Source organism: Pelophylax lessonae, assembly GCF_965119305.1.
Source record: "Pelophylax lessonae genome assembly, chromosome: 2".
Lineage (NCBI taxonomy): Eukaryota > Metazoa > Chordata > Amphibia > Anura > Ranidae > Pelophylax > Pelophylax lessonae.
The window spans coordinates 602475349-602493764 of NC_138769.1; the positions used below are offsets into that span (position 1 = coordinate 602475349).

General features: G+C 43.5%; 1 protein-coding gene across 1 annotated transcript in view; it reads left to right on the plus strand.

The window, feature by feature from the left end:
• The window catches only part of LOC309548205 (cell division cycle-associated protein 7-like), a gene marked incomplete at both ends in the record, with an annotated part of 33385 nt that extends 15465 nt beyond the window's left edge, over window positions 1–17920 (plus strand). Inside the window, 4 exons of the mRNA XM_082248160.1 lie at window positions 14724–14867; window positions 15032–15181; window positions 17570–17706; window positions 17875–17920. Coding sequence (XP_082104286.1) covers window positions 14724–14867; window positions 15032–15181; window positions 17570–17706; window positions 17875–17920 — 477 coding nt within the window. The remainder of the gene's footprint in view (window positions 1–14723; window positions 14868–15031; window positions 15182–17569; window positions 17707–17874) is intronic.
• Window positions 17921–18416: the final 496 nt, after the last annotated feature.

Below are 18416 nucleotides of genomic sequence, written 5' to 3' on the forward strand. Positions count from 1 at the left end.
TATTAACCGTTCCAGTCAATATTGGCACAAAACCTTCAGGCTTCTGCTAGAAAGCTGAACAAGTGGAACTTCATCTTTTAGCATGACAATGACCAAAAGCATACATCCAAAAATACTGAGTGCTGTAGTAAAATCAAATGTGCTTCAACAAAGGGACTAAGGGTGTGCATTTATGCAAATTTTTTTTTTTTTTTTTTTAAACTTGCCTCCAACTAAATTTCAGTGTTCAACTGAGCTGTACAGTTTAGTCACATTAAAGGTGGAACGTTCTGAAATGTATTTATTTTTTTATTTTGCACCACAGAATCCTGACTTTTTAACAGGGGTGTGTAGGCTTTTTATTTATTTATTTTTTTTTTAACTCAACATTTTATTATTTTTCAAATACATTACATATTATACATATCTACATTACATTGACGACCTTTACATATACACTTCACCCAACCTCCCCCCCATCCCCTCAGGAAATGCGCAAGACACAGAAGAAAGAAGGAAGAAAAAAAAAAAAAAAAAAAGGCGCCGAAAAAGAGATTGTTCTTTCTCGGAACAACGAAAAAAGTCCTCCCCCCCCCGTCCTTGACGGGGGAAGAGCGGGAGAGAGGAAAAAAAATATAAGGGGATGGGGGGGAGGAGAATCCCAATCCCAGACAAGACATACACAACATAAATTCCAGATAACCCGCCTAAATGGCAAACCACCCAGAGCTACCTCCTCCACTGTCACACCAGGTATAGAGAAAACAAGGCACGAGGATTGCAGGAGAGAGGAAGAAAGGGAAAAAAAAAATTTCTTTTGCCTCTCACCCACCCTCTCCAGTCCACCCCCCCCCCCCCCCTAACCTACTGCCTGTAAGTATTCCTCTGAGCATGTGAACTGCGTCCAAGGTTGCCATCGTACCCTATGTCGCTCTTCCATGCTTACTGTGCTGCTGTTAATGATTCCATCCTCTGAATCTCCCTTATTTTGGAGAGCCACAAGCGTACTGTTGGACTCTGTGTCTGTCCCCACATAGCTGGTATACAAGCCTTCGCTGCGTTCAATAAGTGTATCAAAATAGAATTTCTATATCTTTTAATAGAATTACTCGTACAATGTAACAGGCACAATGCCGGATCTTCTCTTACCTTAATTGTTAAGTTCTCTATTATTCGAGCCACCTCGTTCCAGAACTCCCCAATTGCTGGGCATGACCAAAATATGTGTATCAAAGTCCCACCCGCTTCTCCACAACGCCAGCAATTGTCCGAATGTTTTCGATCCATTTTGTGAAGGATCCTCGGCACCCTATACCATCTGGTTAGTACTTTATAGCTAATCTCCTGATATCTGCTGGCAATTGATGCTTTATGCGCGAGTCTCAGGATTTTGTTTACTTGTTGTTGCTTAAAAGAGACAGCAAGATCTTTCTCCCATTACTGCACAAAACTCGGGCGATGTAAGTCCTGTGTACCCCCTAACAGCGAGTACATGTAAGATAGTACGTGCGGAATTCGCTCCCCACCCTCACATAGAGACTCGAATGGTGTTAATGACCTTGGGATATACCCCCCATTTTGCAACTGTTTACAATAGTGTCTGATTTGAAATGCACTAAAAATGTCCAACTTCCCTTCGGGCCATGTCATTATCTCTTCAGTAGTTGGTGGATCTTTTTGAGTCCATACGTCCCTCAGACGTGCTCTGCCCGCCTTGGCTAGCTCTGATTTTCCCATTGGTATTCCCAGGGATAAAGGAAGAATTTCCTACCAAAGGCGTCAAGGGTGAAATCGGAGGTGCTACTACTTGATGATTTTGTAGTTTTGTTGCTATATATAGCGTTGCCCCTATTGTCGGGTGGGAAAGTATTTTATCTGTTTTCAGTATGGGGGTCCATGGGGCCAATGGTGTAGGGGAATTCATTATCTCCCTTTCCATGTGTGCCCACTGTTTGTGTGATTGGTTGCAGTGCCAATCATACACCCTCATAAGATGGGCTGCCCTATAGTACCGTAACAAGTCAGGCAATCCTACTCCTCCCTTTGCCTTCGGGAGGGTTAAGATCTGCATCCCTATACGGGGAGATTTTTTAGCCCAGATAAAATTTCGAAATAATCTTTTAACCTGCACAAAGAAAGCCATTGGTATTGTAATTGGTACAGCTTGTATCACATACAAAAGTCGGGGCAACACATTCATTTTTAAAGCACTACAACGACCGAACCATGACAATACCAATGTCTGCCATTTCTGTACATCAGTCCTCAGTGTCTTCAGAAGTGGAGAGAAATTTACCTCAAACAAATCCAAAGGATTTGAAGTAATATGTATTCTATTGATTGATTTATTCCACTGGAAACGGAAACATTGCTGCAAATTCTTATATATTCCTGCAGGTATGGAGACGTTTAGTGCCGATGATTTAGATATGTTTATTTTAAAGAATGATACCTCCCCATATTTACTGATAGCGTCTAAGATTTGTGGGAGCGTTTTTTCGGGCTCTGTCACAAAGAATAGCAAATCATCTGCATACGCTGCCACCTTGTGTTGCCCCTTTGTCACATTAGGTCCCGCTATTTCCGGATTTTGACGTATATTCCATAACAGGGGCTCTAGCGCAAGAATAAAGATCAATGGGGACAGAGGGCATCCCTGGCGAGTGCCATTTTTAATCTGAAAGGTCAGAATTCCACCCATTTACCCTAACTGCCGCCGAGGGCCTAGAATACAATGCCATGATGTAAGTCAGCATTCTTTCTCCTAGGCCAATATGAGTCAGGGTGGCCCTGATAAAATTCCAGGCCACCCTGTCAAAAGCCTTCTCGGCGTCTATGGCCAACAGCATCATTGGCACTTTCCATTGTTGCGCATTGTATGCTAGGTCCACTGCTCGGGTAGTATTGTCCCTCGCCTCTCTTGTTGGGACAAACCCCACCTGATCATAATGGATTAGGCTCGGTATGTATGGAAGAAGCCGATTCGCAATCATCCTTGCGAATAACTTGGTATCCAAGTTCAGCAAGGAAATTGGGCGGTAGCTTCCACATATCGTAGCATCCTTCCCTTCTTTGTGGATAAGGGTGATGTATGCCCTTAGTGAATCCTATTGGCATGCTTCCTCCCTCCCCAATATAATTCAAATGCGCTAATAGAGGAGCTTTTAGGATCTCAAAGAATTGCTTATAATATAGAAAAGAGAAGCCGTCTGGGCCAGGGGCTTTGTGTGGTTTTGTTTGCGAGAGGGCCAACTTAAGCTCTTCCTCTGAGATCCTCTCCTCCATTCCGCTCACCTGGTCCGGGTCCAATGCCCGCATGTCCGAATTTTTGATATAATTGATCGCCTCATCGAGGCCAGCCTCTCCCCCTCTGGCTGGCTCCGAGGAGGCGATGTCATATAGTCCTTGATAAAATCTACTGAATTCCTCTGCAATTTCTGCTATTCCAGATATTCCAGATATTTTTTGTCCCCCCTTTGCACATATATGGTTGATTACCGTTCGTTTCTGCGGTCCCCTTAAGGCTCGGGCCAACATCACCCCCGGTTTGTCTGAATATTCATAGAAATGTGTTTTTTTTTTTTTTTTTTTTGTGCCACTAAAGATCTCATAACTTTCTCATATAGCAATTCATTGAGTTTTTCCCTGGCCTTCGTTAGGGGCGCCAGTTGTATCTTCGCCACAGTTTTTTTTATGCACTAAACTCAAAGTCTCTATCTGAGCCAGCAACTCGGCAATCTCTCTCTCTTTTTCGCGTTTACGTTTGGAACCCAACCGTATCATCACCCCTCTGATGACACACTTGTGTGCCTCCCATATGCTCGATGGCGTCGCTTGCTCACTCGTATTTTCTTGGAAATGCCTTTCTAATTCTGTCTGAATCTCCATCTTTGTGTCCACTGATTGTACTAAGAGTTCGTTCAATCTCCATGTCGGTGGCCTTTTCGGGCCTGCTTCAAAATTTATTATATGGATAGGCGAGTGATCCGACATGGAGAAAGATCCAATCTGAGACGCCACTACTCTGGAGAGCTCTATCTGTGGGATCAGAATCCGATCAATCCTAGAATACCTATTATGTATTGGGGAGAAATAAGTATAGTCTTTCACCTCTGGATGCATGATTCACCAAGGATCAATTAACCCAAGCAGGGACAACTCCCTACTTAGTTTTTTCAACCGAGCGTATGGTAGATGTGACGTTCCCATTGACGTATCCAACATAGGCTCGGCCGCATAATTGAAATCCCCACCCATAATTAGCGAGCCTTCTTGGAATTCAAGGATTATTGGTGTCAGAAGTAGTAAAAATGCCAGCTGGCTACTGTTAGGGAAGTATGTATTTACCAAAGTGATCATTTTATTCCCAATCTTGCCTTTTAAACATTAAATATCTTCCCTGTGGATCTAAGCGTGTGTCGATATGGGTCCAAGCAACCTCTTTTGCTATAATAATGCTAACTCCCTTAGACTTTGCTATTGGGGATGGGGCATGGTATGCCCACGGGAAGTTCTTATTGTGTAGTCTCTGGATTTTTTCATATTTAAAGTATGTTTCTTGAATAAATGCGATCTGTGTTCGACTGCGTCTCATGTCCAGCAGCAATCGTGTTCTTTTTTTCGGGGGTCGACAGCCCCCTAACATTTAGGAATGTAATTTTAGTACCTTGCATACCTCCACCTGCTTACCTGGTCCTTCCCTGTCTTACTCGACAGGCAAGAATCCCACGACTCCCCTCCCACTAATACTCTACCATATAGCACAGAGGGGACTAGGGCGGGAGAGGGGAGAAGGAGAGAGGGGAAAAAAAACAAAACAAAAAAAAAAACGGCCGGGAGCAAGTGAGAAGGGGGGGGGGGAAGGGGGGGTACCCCGCTCTCCTCCGCCTTCCGCTCCCCCCACTACTGGTGTGTCAGTGTGTTTGACTTTCTTTGGCCTAATTTTTTGACCTTGCGTACCAAGACGCGTCCTATTTGGGCGGGCAATCAAGATGCGCGCCGTGAGGACTTTTCTCCCTTTACAAACAACTCCACACACACACAAAAAAACAAAAAAAACCCAGAATACAAGGGACAAAAATCCTAACCACGGACCTCCGAGGGTCCGTGCGTCCCTGGGTGTCCGCCCTTCTCGCTCATCTGTATTGGGTGGGTTTGGATTTGGGGGGTTCTGGATGGGTATCATGCAGCGCTTAATAATCCATTATATCTCAACTCGCCACATTGTCATATATCACAACACCCATTCATTTAATTCCCAACCCTTCTTATGTCACCCCCCCCCCCCTCCATCCCTTATCCCCAACCCCTAGTATGTATAGCCCCGCATATCCCCCTCCCTGTAATTACGGCCATTACACTTATCAGATAGCTAACACCTATCTACCCAACAACTTGAGTTATATACCCCGCTATTTTTCAACCCATCCCTACTTCAGCCCTTCTGCATCTCCACCCTCTCCCTCCTACTGCTTATTTTCCTCGGGAGCTATTCTATGCTGTTAATACATCTAGCCAATCTGCTACCTCAATTGGTTGTATTTTTAAAAAGGAAAAAAGTCCTTGCAACTGATCAGGCCATCTCAGAATAAACATAGTCCCCCCTTCTTTATCCTTATGTGGAATGGGTGTCCAATGGTAAATAGCCCCCGCTTTCCGAATTTCTTCAAGCAACGGCTTGACCACTGCACGCATTCTTAGTGTCTTCTTAGAGAGGTCTGGCAGGATCCTGATCTTTGACCCTTCGTAATCAAAGGGGCCCCTATCCCACGCTTTCAACATAATTTGATCTTTTTGAGCAAAAAATGGATCCTTGCTAGTACGTCCCGGGGGAAATCCGCCCCCACACTACGGGGAGCTCTCACTCTATGGACTGTCTATTTCAATGGCCTCTGTGAGGGGTCGTTCCAGTAGGTCATTGAATATTTCACCGAGCTTGCCCCTTAATTCCACACTTGGGATGTCTTCAGAGAGACCCCTGAGTCGTATGTTATTCCGCCGTTGTCTGTTCTCCCCGTCATCCTGTTGTAACTGTAGCATGATTAATTTATTAGCCATTGATTTTTGGACAGTCTCAATATGTTCCACTCTCTCCTCTAGCTGACTTTGTCCATTCTCCACCACCACAATCCTGCCATCCAATTTGTTAATCTGTCCCTTTAAAGAATTTATTTCAGTAGTTAAAGAACTTACTATGTTTGCAGCTATTTCCGTCAAGTCCTTCTTAGTAGGCATCATGGCTAGGATCTCCTTCCAGCTCTCTGGTTGCGTTTGCAAGGCTTGAGGTGATGGAGACTGTGCTATCGGCCATTCATCACAAACTGTGGATGTCTCGTCCCTTTTGCCGCCTATAGGTTGCTCTTGGATTTCCTTGCTGTTACCTGTGCATTTAGCGTCCTTTTTTGCCGCCACCTCGGTATTTGCAGCCGGTCGCTTTGGCGCCATACTAGCGCGTTCTTCCACCCTTACACTCTGAGACCCCCAGAGGAAATATGTGGAGATATCCACGCACCGGACCGTCAGGCCTTGGCTCCTTGTGCCGGGCACTACTCCAGCTTGCATGAGCTGGTCACGAGCCCTGTTTAGGTGTCCTCCTCAACTTATACCTCTGAGGGAAATCCACCACCATTCATTCCTCTATAGCTGTGGGCTCCGTCGGCAGGCTGGAGGCTAGGAGATTCTCTATCCTCTGTGAGGCTCCCTCCACCTCCGCTCGCTGCTCTAGTCTCGGAGCCAAGATCCGCTCTGGCGCGGGGGTAACCTCGTGGTTCCAATGGTGTCTCTCAGCCGCCACTCGTCTCCCCGCTTACGGAGCTGCACGCCGTCCGGCTTCAGATGTCCCCACGCAAAGAGGCGGTGTGTGAGCTCCTAGGTGAGCCGCTGGTCTCGCGAGGTTTCCGGGGAGGGATATGCCGGACAGCCGCTAATTACGGGCGGACGCCGTTGCAGAGAGCACGGAGCTCCTCAGCGAGCCTCCTCACGGCACCATCTTCCTGCCACGCCCACCGTGTAGGCTTTTTATATCCATTGTAGATCACATGCTCAAAACCCACTGCAAATCTCTGCAGCTCTGGGCTTTGTCCTGTTCTGTATGGTTAAAACTTGTGTTCATGCCATCCCCTTTAGGTGCCGCCAAAAGTCTGCTTTTAAGATGCTCAAAGCCCCTAAAAGATACTACTTTGCATCCAGTCAGTATTGTACATTTAGTTTTTGCATGTTTGTTCCAGGAAAAGAAAGTAGAACTTGCTACATTTTGGACTGTACTGGAAAGCGGTAGAATACATCAAACACACCAGACCCCAGTACAGTAAAAATCATCTGAAATGCATAAAGAACCAGATAGTCAAAACAGTTGCAGGCATGCATGGGGAATGGATCTCGAGTTTTTCTGTGGTGTGAATCGATGTTCTTCCCTCAACCTAGCTGAATATATAGGACTGTTGGAACAATATTGACTCAATGTTGCTGGCACGGAGTTCATAAATACTATTCTCAGTTTATGGAGGTATTTCATTCCCCACATTCAAGTGTTCAGTGCATTCATGAGTTATTCAGACCTCCACTTGTGTCAATTTTATGTTGCAGCCTGATACTACAGTTTGAGGTTTTTATATATTTTTTTTCTCATTTATCTGCACTCGGTACCCCATAATGACAAGGTTAAAACCAGAAATGTTATGTTTTTCAAATATATGAAAAAGAAACCAAGATCAGATTGGCATAGGCATTTAGATCCTTTGCAACAACACTTGAAACTTGCTCAGGTACCTCTCATTTCTTGTGAGCATTGCTGAGATGTTCTACTCCTTGATTGGAGCCCACCTGTTGTAAATTGTTTGGACATGATTTGGAAAGGCACAAACCTCAAGGGCCTCATAGCTGACTATGCTTACTGTATCGGAGCAAAAGCCAAGAGGTCAAAGGAACTGCCTGCAGAGCTCACAGGATTATTGCAAGGCACAGAACTGGGGAAGGCTACAAAAATTCCAAATGGAAGAAGTTTGGCACAACCAGGACTCCTCGTGCTATGATGGGGAAGAAGGGCCTTTTTTTTTTTTTTTTTTTTTTAGTAAGGTGACCAAGAACCCAATCACTCCAGAGATCCTACGTGGAGTTTGGACAAAGTTCCAGAGGACAAGCATCACTGCAGCCCTCCACCGAGCTGGGTTTTATGGCAGTGGTGAGGCATAATGCCTCTCCTCCTCCAGTGCAAAACACAAGAGCCCATTTTAGTTTGCAAAAAAGCATCTGAAGGACGCTGGATGAAACTAGGCCTTGCTCATCACCTGTCCAATACCATCCCAACAGTGAAGCATGGTGGTGGTTTTTGACTAGTCTCCCATACCCTGCTGCTGAAAGTTGAGGGAAAGCCGAATGGGGCAAGTACAGAGATCCTGAATGAAAACCTGTTCCATGACGCTAAGGACTGGGCCGTGGAAATTCACTTTCCAATATAACCATACTAAGCGCACACAGCCAAGACAACACAGGAGTGGTTTGGGGACAACTTGGAATGTCCTAGAGTGGCCAACCAGAGCCCCGACTTGAACAGCTTTGAACATCTCTAGGGAGACCTGAAAATGGCTGTCTACTTGCGGTCCCCCATTAGGATTAGCAGAGAATGGCAGAACATAACCAATCCAGGTGTGCAAAGTTATTGTGTTATTCCCAAAAAGACCACTCCCATTTGACCCACTCAGCACAGAGGAACAAACTCTGATTTATTCAGAATACCAAAAGGTAGGGATCTGCAGCAAAGATTGTTAAAATTCCTGCAATGTCGATCACCCAGAGGGGGAATGTGTGTGTTTTTTACTTTGTCATATTGGGGGGGTTAGTGAGTGGATCTGCAAAATCTAAAGCTGGGTGATCTATATACATTGCAGGGATTTTACCATTTGTGGTTGCAGATTCCTACCTTTTTGTTCTGAAGAAATTGTTTGTTCCTCTGTGCTGAGTGGTTTCATATCAGCTGTGGCAGCTGCAGGGCTCTAATGAAGAAATCTGCTGGGCCTGCATCCCTTTAGACATGTTCCAATTGGAGTTTCTCACCAAAAATTTTTTGTTGCAAGGGTTGCCAGAAATCTGACTTGTATCTTAGTGCAGACTTCTGGGAAAATTGGTGAGCCAATCACCCAAGCAGGAAACGTTTCTGAGGTGTGGTTAGTACATATTCTGTGTACAGAACAGCTCCAGGTAGCCATATAGCATTGCAATTTCTGGAAAATGACAACAGCTGCAGATTGAAAAGGAAAGGTCATTTTTAATAACATTCAATTACAATGACTTGTGTTGCAATTGTACACGCTAGATTTTCTTTGCTATTTTTTTTTCCTCACGAAAATGGCGTTGCCCTTTAAATGAAGGGGTCGGAATACTTTATGAATGCACTGTAAATATTGCAGATGTAAAATCGGTGAGGGAAGCAGATGACATCACCTGGGCAGAAATATGTCCCTGGCATAGCAATGTTCCTTTTTTAGTAGTTTTACTGGCAAAGCGCTTTTTGGAATGCAATTGTGCAAATCCAGTGATTTGGGCAGTGTGTAATCTAAGATTTTCTATAGCAAATTGCTGCCCAGAGCCTCGCTCACTCTTGGCCAGCAAATTAGCAGAGTGCCCCAAGGAAAGTCTAAACACAATGCAGGCTGCAGAAAGCAGCTGTCAATCAACCAGTTTAAGAGATGCTCAAGATTTCATCAAGCAGTATTAACTGCTGGCAATTATCACAAGACTAACCTTATTTGTGTTATTAAAATACATTTTTGAAACCGAACCGAAGACTGGTTTGAAAAAAAATACTAACAAGAATATTTATGACCACTAATATGGTCATGACCACTAATATGTAAAGACCAGAGGACCGATATTAAATGTATAAAGATTATTCAAATGCATTCGGTAAGAATGCAGCACAGTTGCTTTTTATGGTTGGCACTTCTGCTGGCCCAACTAGGATGGTCTCTAATCCCAACCATGACAATGCCTGCATTAAGTTTGCATGGGTTGGGTTTACTTCTATACTCCAAAGACCAGTTTTTAGTTGTTTGGCCAAAATGTCCCTAGTATGTGGGCTGGAAAGGGCTCATGAATTGTCATTGTTGTATAAATGTCTGATATCAAGTATGCAGGAAAGCCTAAAAAGGTTCTCAACCACTTGCTAACCAGGCTTTCTGTGCAGAAATTTATATCTATATTGGTTTGCTAGAAAATTACTTTTTTTTTTTTTTTATGTCTTGTTTACCTTAGCCTGGACCAGAAGTGATAGTGCTCCAGGGCCATACTTGGGAGTATTAACTCTTTGATTGCTTATGGGAGCAGCCAGCCGCAACGTCGGATGTTTCTCGAGAGGAAACAGCCTTCGACATGGTGGGGGGGGGGGGGGGCTAGTTAGGCGCCAGCTGCAAAAACTATACCAGGGTAATCCCTCATAGCTTCAGCCATAATTCTTGAAAACCACAACATTAGCAAGTGGGTTAAAGTGCAACTGAACTGCCCTTTAATGTCTGCCATGAATACAATGGCACTAGACCAGCAGGCATGTCCAACCTGCGGCCCACTGACCCCTGACAATTTTTTTTTTTTTGCTGGGGAGGAAAGAAGTCTGGTCGGGGGCATGGCCACAGTGGCTTCCAATTAACAGTAGGCAGAGGCTGCCTCTGAGGGGGGGGGGGGGGGGGGGAGTGAGCATGTGCAGTGTTTCGGACTCCTACCACCATGACCACTTCAAATCACTGAAGTGGTTAGTGTTCCTTTAATATCTCTCAGAACAAGTAAACTTCTGTATACTGATTCCATTTCATTTGATCATCCTCTAGTTGTGTTAAATTAGTGCGGGGGCGCGGCGGCATTTTATTACTTATGTACCTTAATAGTATATATTTTTTTATATGCGGCCCAAGAAAATTTCTCTACAATGTGGCCCAGAGAAGCCAAAAGGTTGGACACCCATGCACTAGACAGTGTTGTTTAATACAAGAGTGGTAGCGTATTATTGTCTTAAAAAATTAAGCAGCATGTCCTTTTGTGAGGCTTTGACGCTTGTCAGCCACCTCCATTATTTCAATGGTAATGCTCTGTAACCTCACTTTAATAGCAATTATGGTGCATTGGTGAAGCATTTAAATTAAAGTGTTAGCTGGGCATTGGGGTAGAGGCAGTGCAGGTTCCTGTATCCCAGTAGCTGGGCATTGGGGTAGAGGCAGTGGAGGTTCCTGTATCCCAGAATGCACTGGGAGATGAACTAGGACAGGACCGCTCCAGCCTTTTCTGTTTTTGTACAGAGCAGCCGTGTGGTAACATTTTGCTTCTGTGTGCAAGCATAAGCATCAAGCCAGCCAGCAATACTAACAGTGCCAGGTAGGAGCAGAGGCATTAAGCATTATTGCCAGTGGCAAAGTTGCGCTGTACCAAGCCAAGTTTTGGAGATCAAAGTAACCAATACATCTGGCAGAGAATACCAAAAATGCTGGCTATCGCACAACCTAAAAACCTCCTCCAACATAGATTACTTTATGTACATCACTTCCACTAGAGAAGCAACCTGTTCTTTGGCATTTACCAAGCACTCTTTGTTTTTTTTTTTTCCCATGAAAATGTGCCATCAATGCTTTAGGCATGTTAATGAGCTTTGCTTTGTCCTTTAAACCACACATGAACGAGCCCTAAAACGGCTAGCAGGCAGGCTTTTATTGGAGACCAGCGCTGTCTAATCTGCAATAAAATGCCCCTTTTCTGCTTTTTCTTCTCCACCGCTGTAAACGGAGTTGTGCATGTGCAGCTCTCCTAACAGTGCCTGGTTGGTCTGAGTGCTGGGATGACCACCTCCTGTGCATGCTCGGAAGATGCTGGTGGTGCCGCAGTGTTTTCTGCCCCTTAGTTCTGCTTTAAACAGACAGTTTTCTGATTAGTTAAAAGCAAGCCATTTTAAATTCACAATACAAGCTGCAGGATTTCAGGGAGTTCAACTGCTATTTCAAATAAAATAAAGTGCTGTATATTGCCCACTTGATATTTAAAAATGTATGGGGTTTATAAAACCTACATGACACTCTCACCATGCTGCAGCATCAGTCTGACACTGCTGTTGTCATTTGGCCAGCTCTAAGCCTAAGAACAGAGCGATCGCGTGACTGCCACTCGCTCAATTCTTCACTTAAGCACCAGGCCAGAGGGGTGGATGCAGCTGAATGCTGAGAATGACTGTCAGGCAGCTAGGTGGATCTCAACAATATGGTCGGGATCCTTCCAAAGCCTGGAGCAGCTCTGACACCAGCTGGCAGCAAGCCTTAGCCTGGTCTCTTGTGGGTCCCAGAAGTTCACGGACTTTTGCGCTCCATGACCCAGAATCAGCCACAAAGCTTTTGCCAGATCACTTTTTAAATATTTACATATACTGTATATTTTTATGCCATAGATCCCCAAGTGATTGTCACCATTTTGTAAAAATTAGTGGTATGAGCATGGTTGCACCAAGCCGAATTTATAATACACAATGACAGGTAAATGATATCCCCAAGTTCTTGAATATGCTAGGATCTTACAAATGTAAATTAAGTAGGTGTAAGGCCTGTGCATTTATGCACCATGGGAAAGACCTTTTTTTAGGAGGGATGAGTGGTCTACCAACAACCAGCAATTTGTTGCAGTACCCAATTCGTAGTATAAGTACTGAGGTGCCCATGTGGTTTGCTCTGTAGGCAGGACAGTAGGGGCCATGTGTACCAGGTTTGGCGAGCATCGTCGCTACATAGAACAAAAGGGAATAAAACCTATAATCCCTCAGCACTTTTGTCAGGTGCATGGAGGTAGCACAGGGGGGCCTAGAGCTCTTTGGTATTGAGGCTATATCCATGTCACTCCCGATGGGGAAAGGTTCTCGTGGCTGTGTATGCGAGAGATCTTTTGGATTTTACGCTTAATTCTATGTCTTCCCCAAGGAGTTAAATGAGGAATTAGAGGTCCGTACTCTTACGTTTTCAGTCAAAGGCCTCTCTGATTTCAATCATTAGTTTTAGGTATGGTCCTACATCCACCAGGTATAGGGCCAGTTTTTTTAGAAAAATGTGTATGTTCTATGCCCATAAGCAAGGGTTGTAGTGTTTTTTTTTGTTTTTTTTGTTTTTTTTTTTTTTCTTGTGTTTAAAAACTATTTAAAATGAGCTTATCATGATGAACTTCTGTTTAGATTAAGATGGTTCAAAATCCTATTCACTGGTTCGTGTTTTTTTTTTTTTTTTTTTTTTTTTTTCCTCTCCTGGTATGACCCCTTTAAGATGAGGGGCAGGGGAGAGGTCCCTGTACTTAAATAGCTGTGGGGTACCAGTGTGGGTGTGACCTGAGGAAGGAGCAATTTTTCAGTGTCACATTAAAGTTGTAATGACCGCAATTTATTTCTTAGGGTCTCTGATAAAGTTTAGGGGTTCTGAGTTTTTGCATGGAGAAGGGTGCAAGACCTGGCTTAGGGTGGTTTAGGGGTTCTGAGTATTTTTGCATGGAGAAGGGTGCAAGAACTGGCTTAGGGTGGTTTAGGGGTTCTGAGTATTTTTGCATGGAGAAAGGTGCAAGAACTGGCTTAGGGTGGTTTTGCATGGAGAAGGGTGCAAGACCTGGCTTAGGGTGGTTTAGGGGTTCTGAGTATTTTTGCATGGAGAAAGGTGCAAGAACTGGCTTAGGGTGGTTTTGCATGGAGAAGGGTGCAAGAACTGGCTTAGGGTGGTTTTGCATGGAGAAGGGTGCAAGAACTGGCTTAGGGTGGTTTAGGGGTTCCGAGTATTTTTGCATGGAGAAGGGTGCAAGAACTGGCTTGGGGTGGAAGTGGTTAAAGTCGCCCCCCCCCCCCAAGTTTCAGCAGGTTGAAAAGGATACAAAACATGAAGAAAGGCCTAGGCAGAGTACAATGATTCGGGCAAAATGCCCACCTATAGTAATATATTACAAGTTACGATCATTGATGGATAACAATAAAGGTCTCTAGATGTTAATTACATGTATCTTGTGGTTATTCCAGTTAGTATTTTAGTAATCTCTGTGAGCTACAATTACAAGATGTCAGATCCTCCTTGAGTTACTGCCTGTAGTAGTTCTAGACATAGAAATATTTCCACACTTTCTATAGTGCATGCAGTAACTCGCTCAACCAGGTGTGCCAGAGGGGCTGAGTTTTATTGGAGTTGAGGCACAGAACCCAAATTACCAATTGCCTCCTTTTTTGGGGTTGGCACTGTACACTTTAAATAAAGCAAAATAGTATGTATATTTTTAATCCCTGTGGTTTTTTTTTTTTTTTTTTTTTTTTTTTTTTTTTTTTTTATTGGGCCAAATAAAGATTGCATAGTTAATTGCCAGCAGATAGAGTATTGGTAGCAATGGCTTGCTCATGGTAGCAATGGCTTGCTCAATCTTGAGACTTGAGTATGAGACTGCCATTCTTTCTGCATGCATTGTACTTTTTTTCTGGGTGCTTTGCTGACTCTCTGGACATAAGCAAGCAGCGTCCTGGGCTCTTGTTGCGGAAAGTGGATCCTGTGACTTCACACTACCCAACTGCTACATTTGCCTTCATCATGGCCACCTCTAAACTAAAGTATTTTCCTGCCTGTCAAGCTTCTGAAAAGGAACATCACTGGTTCAAGCCCTTCAAATTGCCTTTTCTTTTTAGTGATAAAACATAGGTCCATATTTTTAATTGTAAACTAAACTACCCCATTTTAACATTTTTACTGTATTGTCCCTCTAAATTTAAGAGAGAACCAATACGAAGGCGGCGAAGCAGCAGACTTAGCATTCATACTATTCCCCATGTTGTTCGTCCAGTAGAGGAAATTACTGAGGATGACCTGAAGAATGTGGCTGACAATGTTAAGGAAAAGGTGTACAACACTGTGCATGTGAGTAGCTCATTTGGTGTCCTCTTTGAGATTTACAGTCCTAGCAGTGTCTGAGCACCTTGTGATTATTTTGACAGTATTATCTTTTTAATTCAGACTGGTCCGTATTTTTTTTTCCCTTTTACCTAGAAGCTGACTTTAGTCATTTTCTTGTTTCTATTTAGGGTTCTACCTGCCATCAATGCCGACAGAAAACGATAGATACAAAGACAAACTGTCGCAATGTAGAGTGTAGAGGAGTCCAAGGACAGTTCTGTGGCCCATGTCTGAGGAACAGATATGGAGAAGATGTACGCAAAGCTCTTCTAGATCCAGTGAGTAAAGGAGCAGTTTTTTTGCTTTAGTCTTAGTCATTTTCTAAGAAAAAAAGCTCTGTAGGAGGCTTAACAGTATCCCTAAGCTAAAAGGACACTAGCTACTGAGAGGTTTGCTCAGTCACCACTAATTGATCTGTAATGCAACCAGAAAAGGGGTTTTCCACGTGGCCATAGACCGATACATTTTATTGCAGCCTCTTTATGCAAATGTGAAACCTCTCCAGCCATAGAAATATTTGACGCTTGTCTCTATAGTAGGATTCTTGACTTTTCATTGGAGACTGATTTGCAAAAGCTGAAGTAATAATATGCTGGCTAGACCACCCTGTGAAGGAGTGTTGCTATTTCGTCAACTGCCATGCATGATGCAGCTTAATCTTTCCTCCTCTGGAAAAGTTTAAGGGGGGGGGGGGGGGCGGTTCTCCCTGTTTACCTTGCACAGCAATTGGAGTGTCCCACTTGCTCTTGCTGGTAAGCTATGGTCGTGCACAAACTAAATGACAGATCAGCTGCAAATTTAACATTTCAGCCATGCACAAACAATCTCTGATAAGTTGTCACTGCAATGCTTTAGACTGTTGGCATTTGGGCTGGTTCAGCAGGGACCAGGCAAAATTTGAATTATGTATGGGCAGGCTGATTGTTCCCAAGTTGATCCATCAACATCAGCATGCTGGCTTTTTCATGCAATTATTGCCAATGGCCGGGATAACAATAGCTCCGTGGGAGAGATTCCCCCATCAACACTAATGCCTGGTACACATAATGAGATTATTAGACGAGTGGTCATGTTGTTTGCATGCTAGACTCCTGAGAATAAGGGGTTCCAAAAATTCCCCTACGACAGAATAAAAATTCAGACGTAATGGATTTTATTTTCGAACGACAACTCTAAATAAACAATCCTACGAACTGGTATTGTATGATAATTTTTCATGCTTGTCCCATTGGATAAATTTGCATTGATTGTCGTGATCAAACAATCAGATTGTACAATTGTTTCGCAAGCAGTATTTTTCATGTTTTTCTGATCATGTGTATGGGCCACTACTGTGAGGTAATAAGGGGCTACTCTTGTGTGGGGTTTTTTATGCTGAAGGAAAAAAAATAAAAAATGGAATGAGATTTTGACATGGTTTGATAAACTCATGGATCAAAATCTGGTTGGATGGATGTAGTAACAATTCTCAAGGTGCTCATGATGCAAATACTAGACTGTTGGACAGTATTGGTTTAAAGTCAGGTTTTTTTCTTCGTAATGCAGTCTATGCATTTAAGATAAAGCCTTCTGTGTGCCGCAGCCCCCCTAATATTACCTGAGCTCCATGTCTGTCTAGCGTGTCCACGAGTCCCTGGGACTCCCCTCCTGATTGGCTGAGACACAGCAGCGGAGCCATTGGCTCCCACTGCTGTCCAAGTCAGTTAGCCAATTGGGCTAGGTGTCTGGAGAAAGAGAGATGTGACTCAGCTTGGGTGCCCTTATAGCAAGCGGCTTGCAGTGGCAGCACGACAGGAGGGAGGGGCCAGGAGAGCCGAAGAGGGACCCGAGAACTAGGCTGTCCTGTGCAAAAGCACTGCAAAGAGAAGGCAAGTATAACCTGGTATTACAAAAAAAACAAAAGACTTTACACACTAACTGTTGAAGATGATTATAAAAGGCTAGAGAGGAATACCATTAATGTTGCATGATGTAGTCTGTAGTACCCTGAAAATGGGTAAACAATGGAAGAAACCTACACTTTCATTTCTAGCGGTCACTGATGGACATGTCGGCCACAATATGAATCATCTAAAAACCTTAGAAAACTGAGCCTAAGAAGTCTGAAGACTTCTTTCACCATCTCCTGGTTAAGCTGGCTCCTGCTTTAAATTGCCTCAATTTCAGAACAAGGACTTGAAATTTGAGTCTCTACCAAGAAACGGACTGGGCATTCTGTTTTTAAGAATGACATATCTTAAACATCAATTGATTTTTAGTAGTGGTTTCTTGATTGGAAGTTATTTTCAAGCTCTTGTCCTGGACCATTGGTGAAGTAAATCTGAATACTGCTGGAGAGGTAAAGGGACTTCATGGCTCCTCCAGCACCATTTTCCCACCCAAGTTTACTGCCAAGGCTGGTATAACCTTTTGAACATCTAATCTGTTAGGCGGAGAGCTTTGGAATGTGTTCTCATCTCTGCAAGAAATGCAGAGTTGCTTGTCTGGGCCACTGAGCCAGGGAAATGGGAAAAATCTAACTTTTGGGACCTAAAGAATGATGCTGGCAAAAGCCCTATGGATATGTAGTTAAAAACTTCTAAAGCTTGGGCATGGGATAGCCTGGAATTATGAGCCTAGCTGAACAAGAACAGAGGTTTTTATATTTCTCTAATCTGTCATTTTAGGACTGGACCTGCCCCCCATGCAGAGAGATCTGTAACTGCAGTTTTTGCCGTCAGAGGGATGGTCGCTGTGCTACTGGTATTTTGTTTCCTACAGCCCGTTATAATGGCTATAGTGATGTGCATTCCTACCTTAACAGGTAATGGGCTCCTACACATTTTGCTAAGTGTTTTCCAGTTATCTACACACATCTAGTATACACCTGGCGTGTGGGGTGGTTATGGCTTTAACAAAAGCACATTGAGCCAGACTATACAGTACTTCTGATTAACCACTTTTTTTTTTTTTTTTTTTTTTTTTATATTAGTTTGCAGAGAAGGAAAAATGAGCAAAGTGATGAAGACTCTCCTTAGGAGACCTGACGGAAGACTGCCTTGATTTTAATGTTGCTTGCTCTTGGTTTTTAATGTTTGTTCTTTGCTGTGAGAAATTAAATAAAATGTTAATTTCTACAAATTTCAACTGTTTTGGTGTATAGAGTAATATAAAAAATAAGCATCGAGTTACTAGTTGGAGGTTCCCTCAAGTGTAAATGTGAAACAAGGACCGCTTGTGTGTTCATTCAAGGATCTGTGTAAGAATGTGTACACCCAAGTGCTCCTCATTTAAAGGCCCTAATGTAACTTTCAGAAAGAATCCTCTGCTTAGCCTTTAAAGTCAGCGGTGTATTGGGACTATAAATATGGTAACATGGCCCATTATTGCTTGCATGGAACAGTAATTGTGGGCTGAGCAAAGAACAAACATTTTTCTATGCAATCTTGGTAACTGTTTCTGAAAAGTATTAGATCCCAGTGTCCTTTTTCTGTACTTCTCTACCCCCTTGTAGTTCTGTTGGCTATATTCATG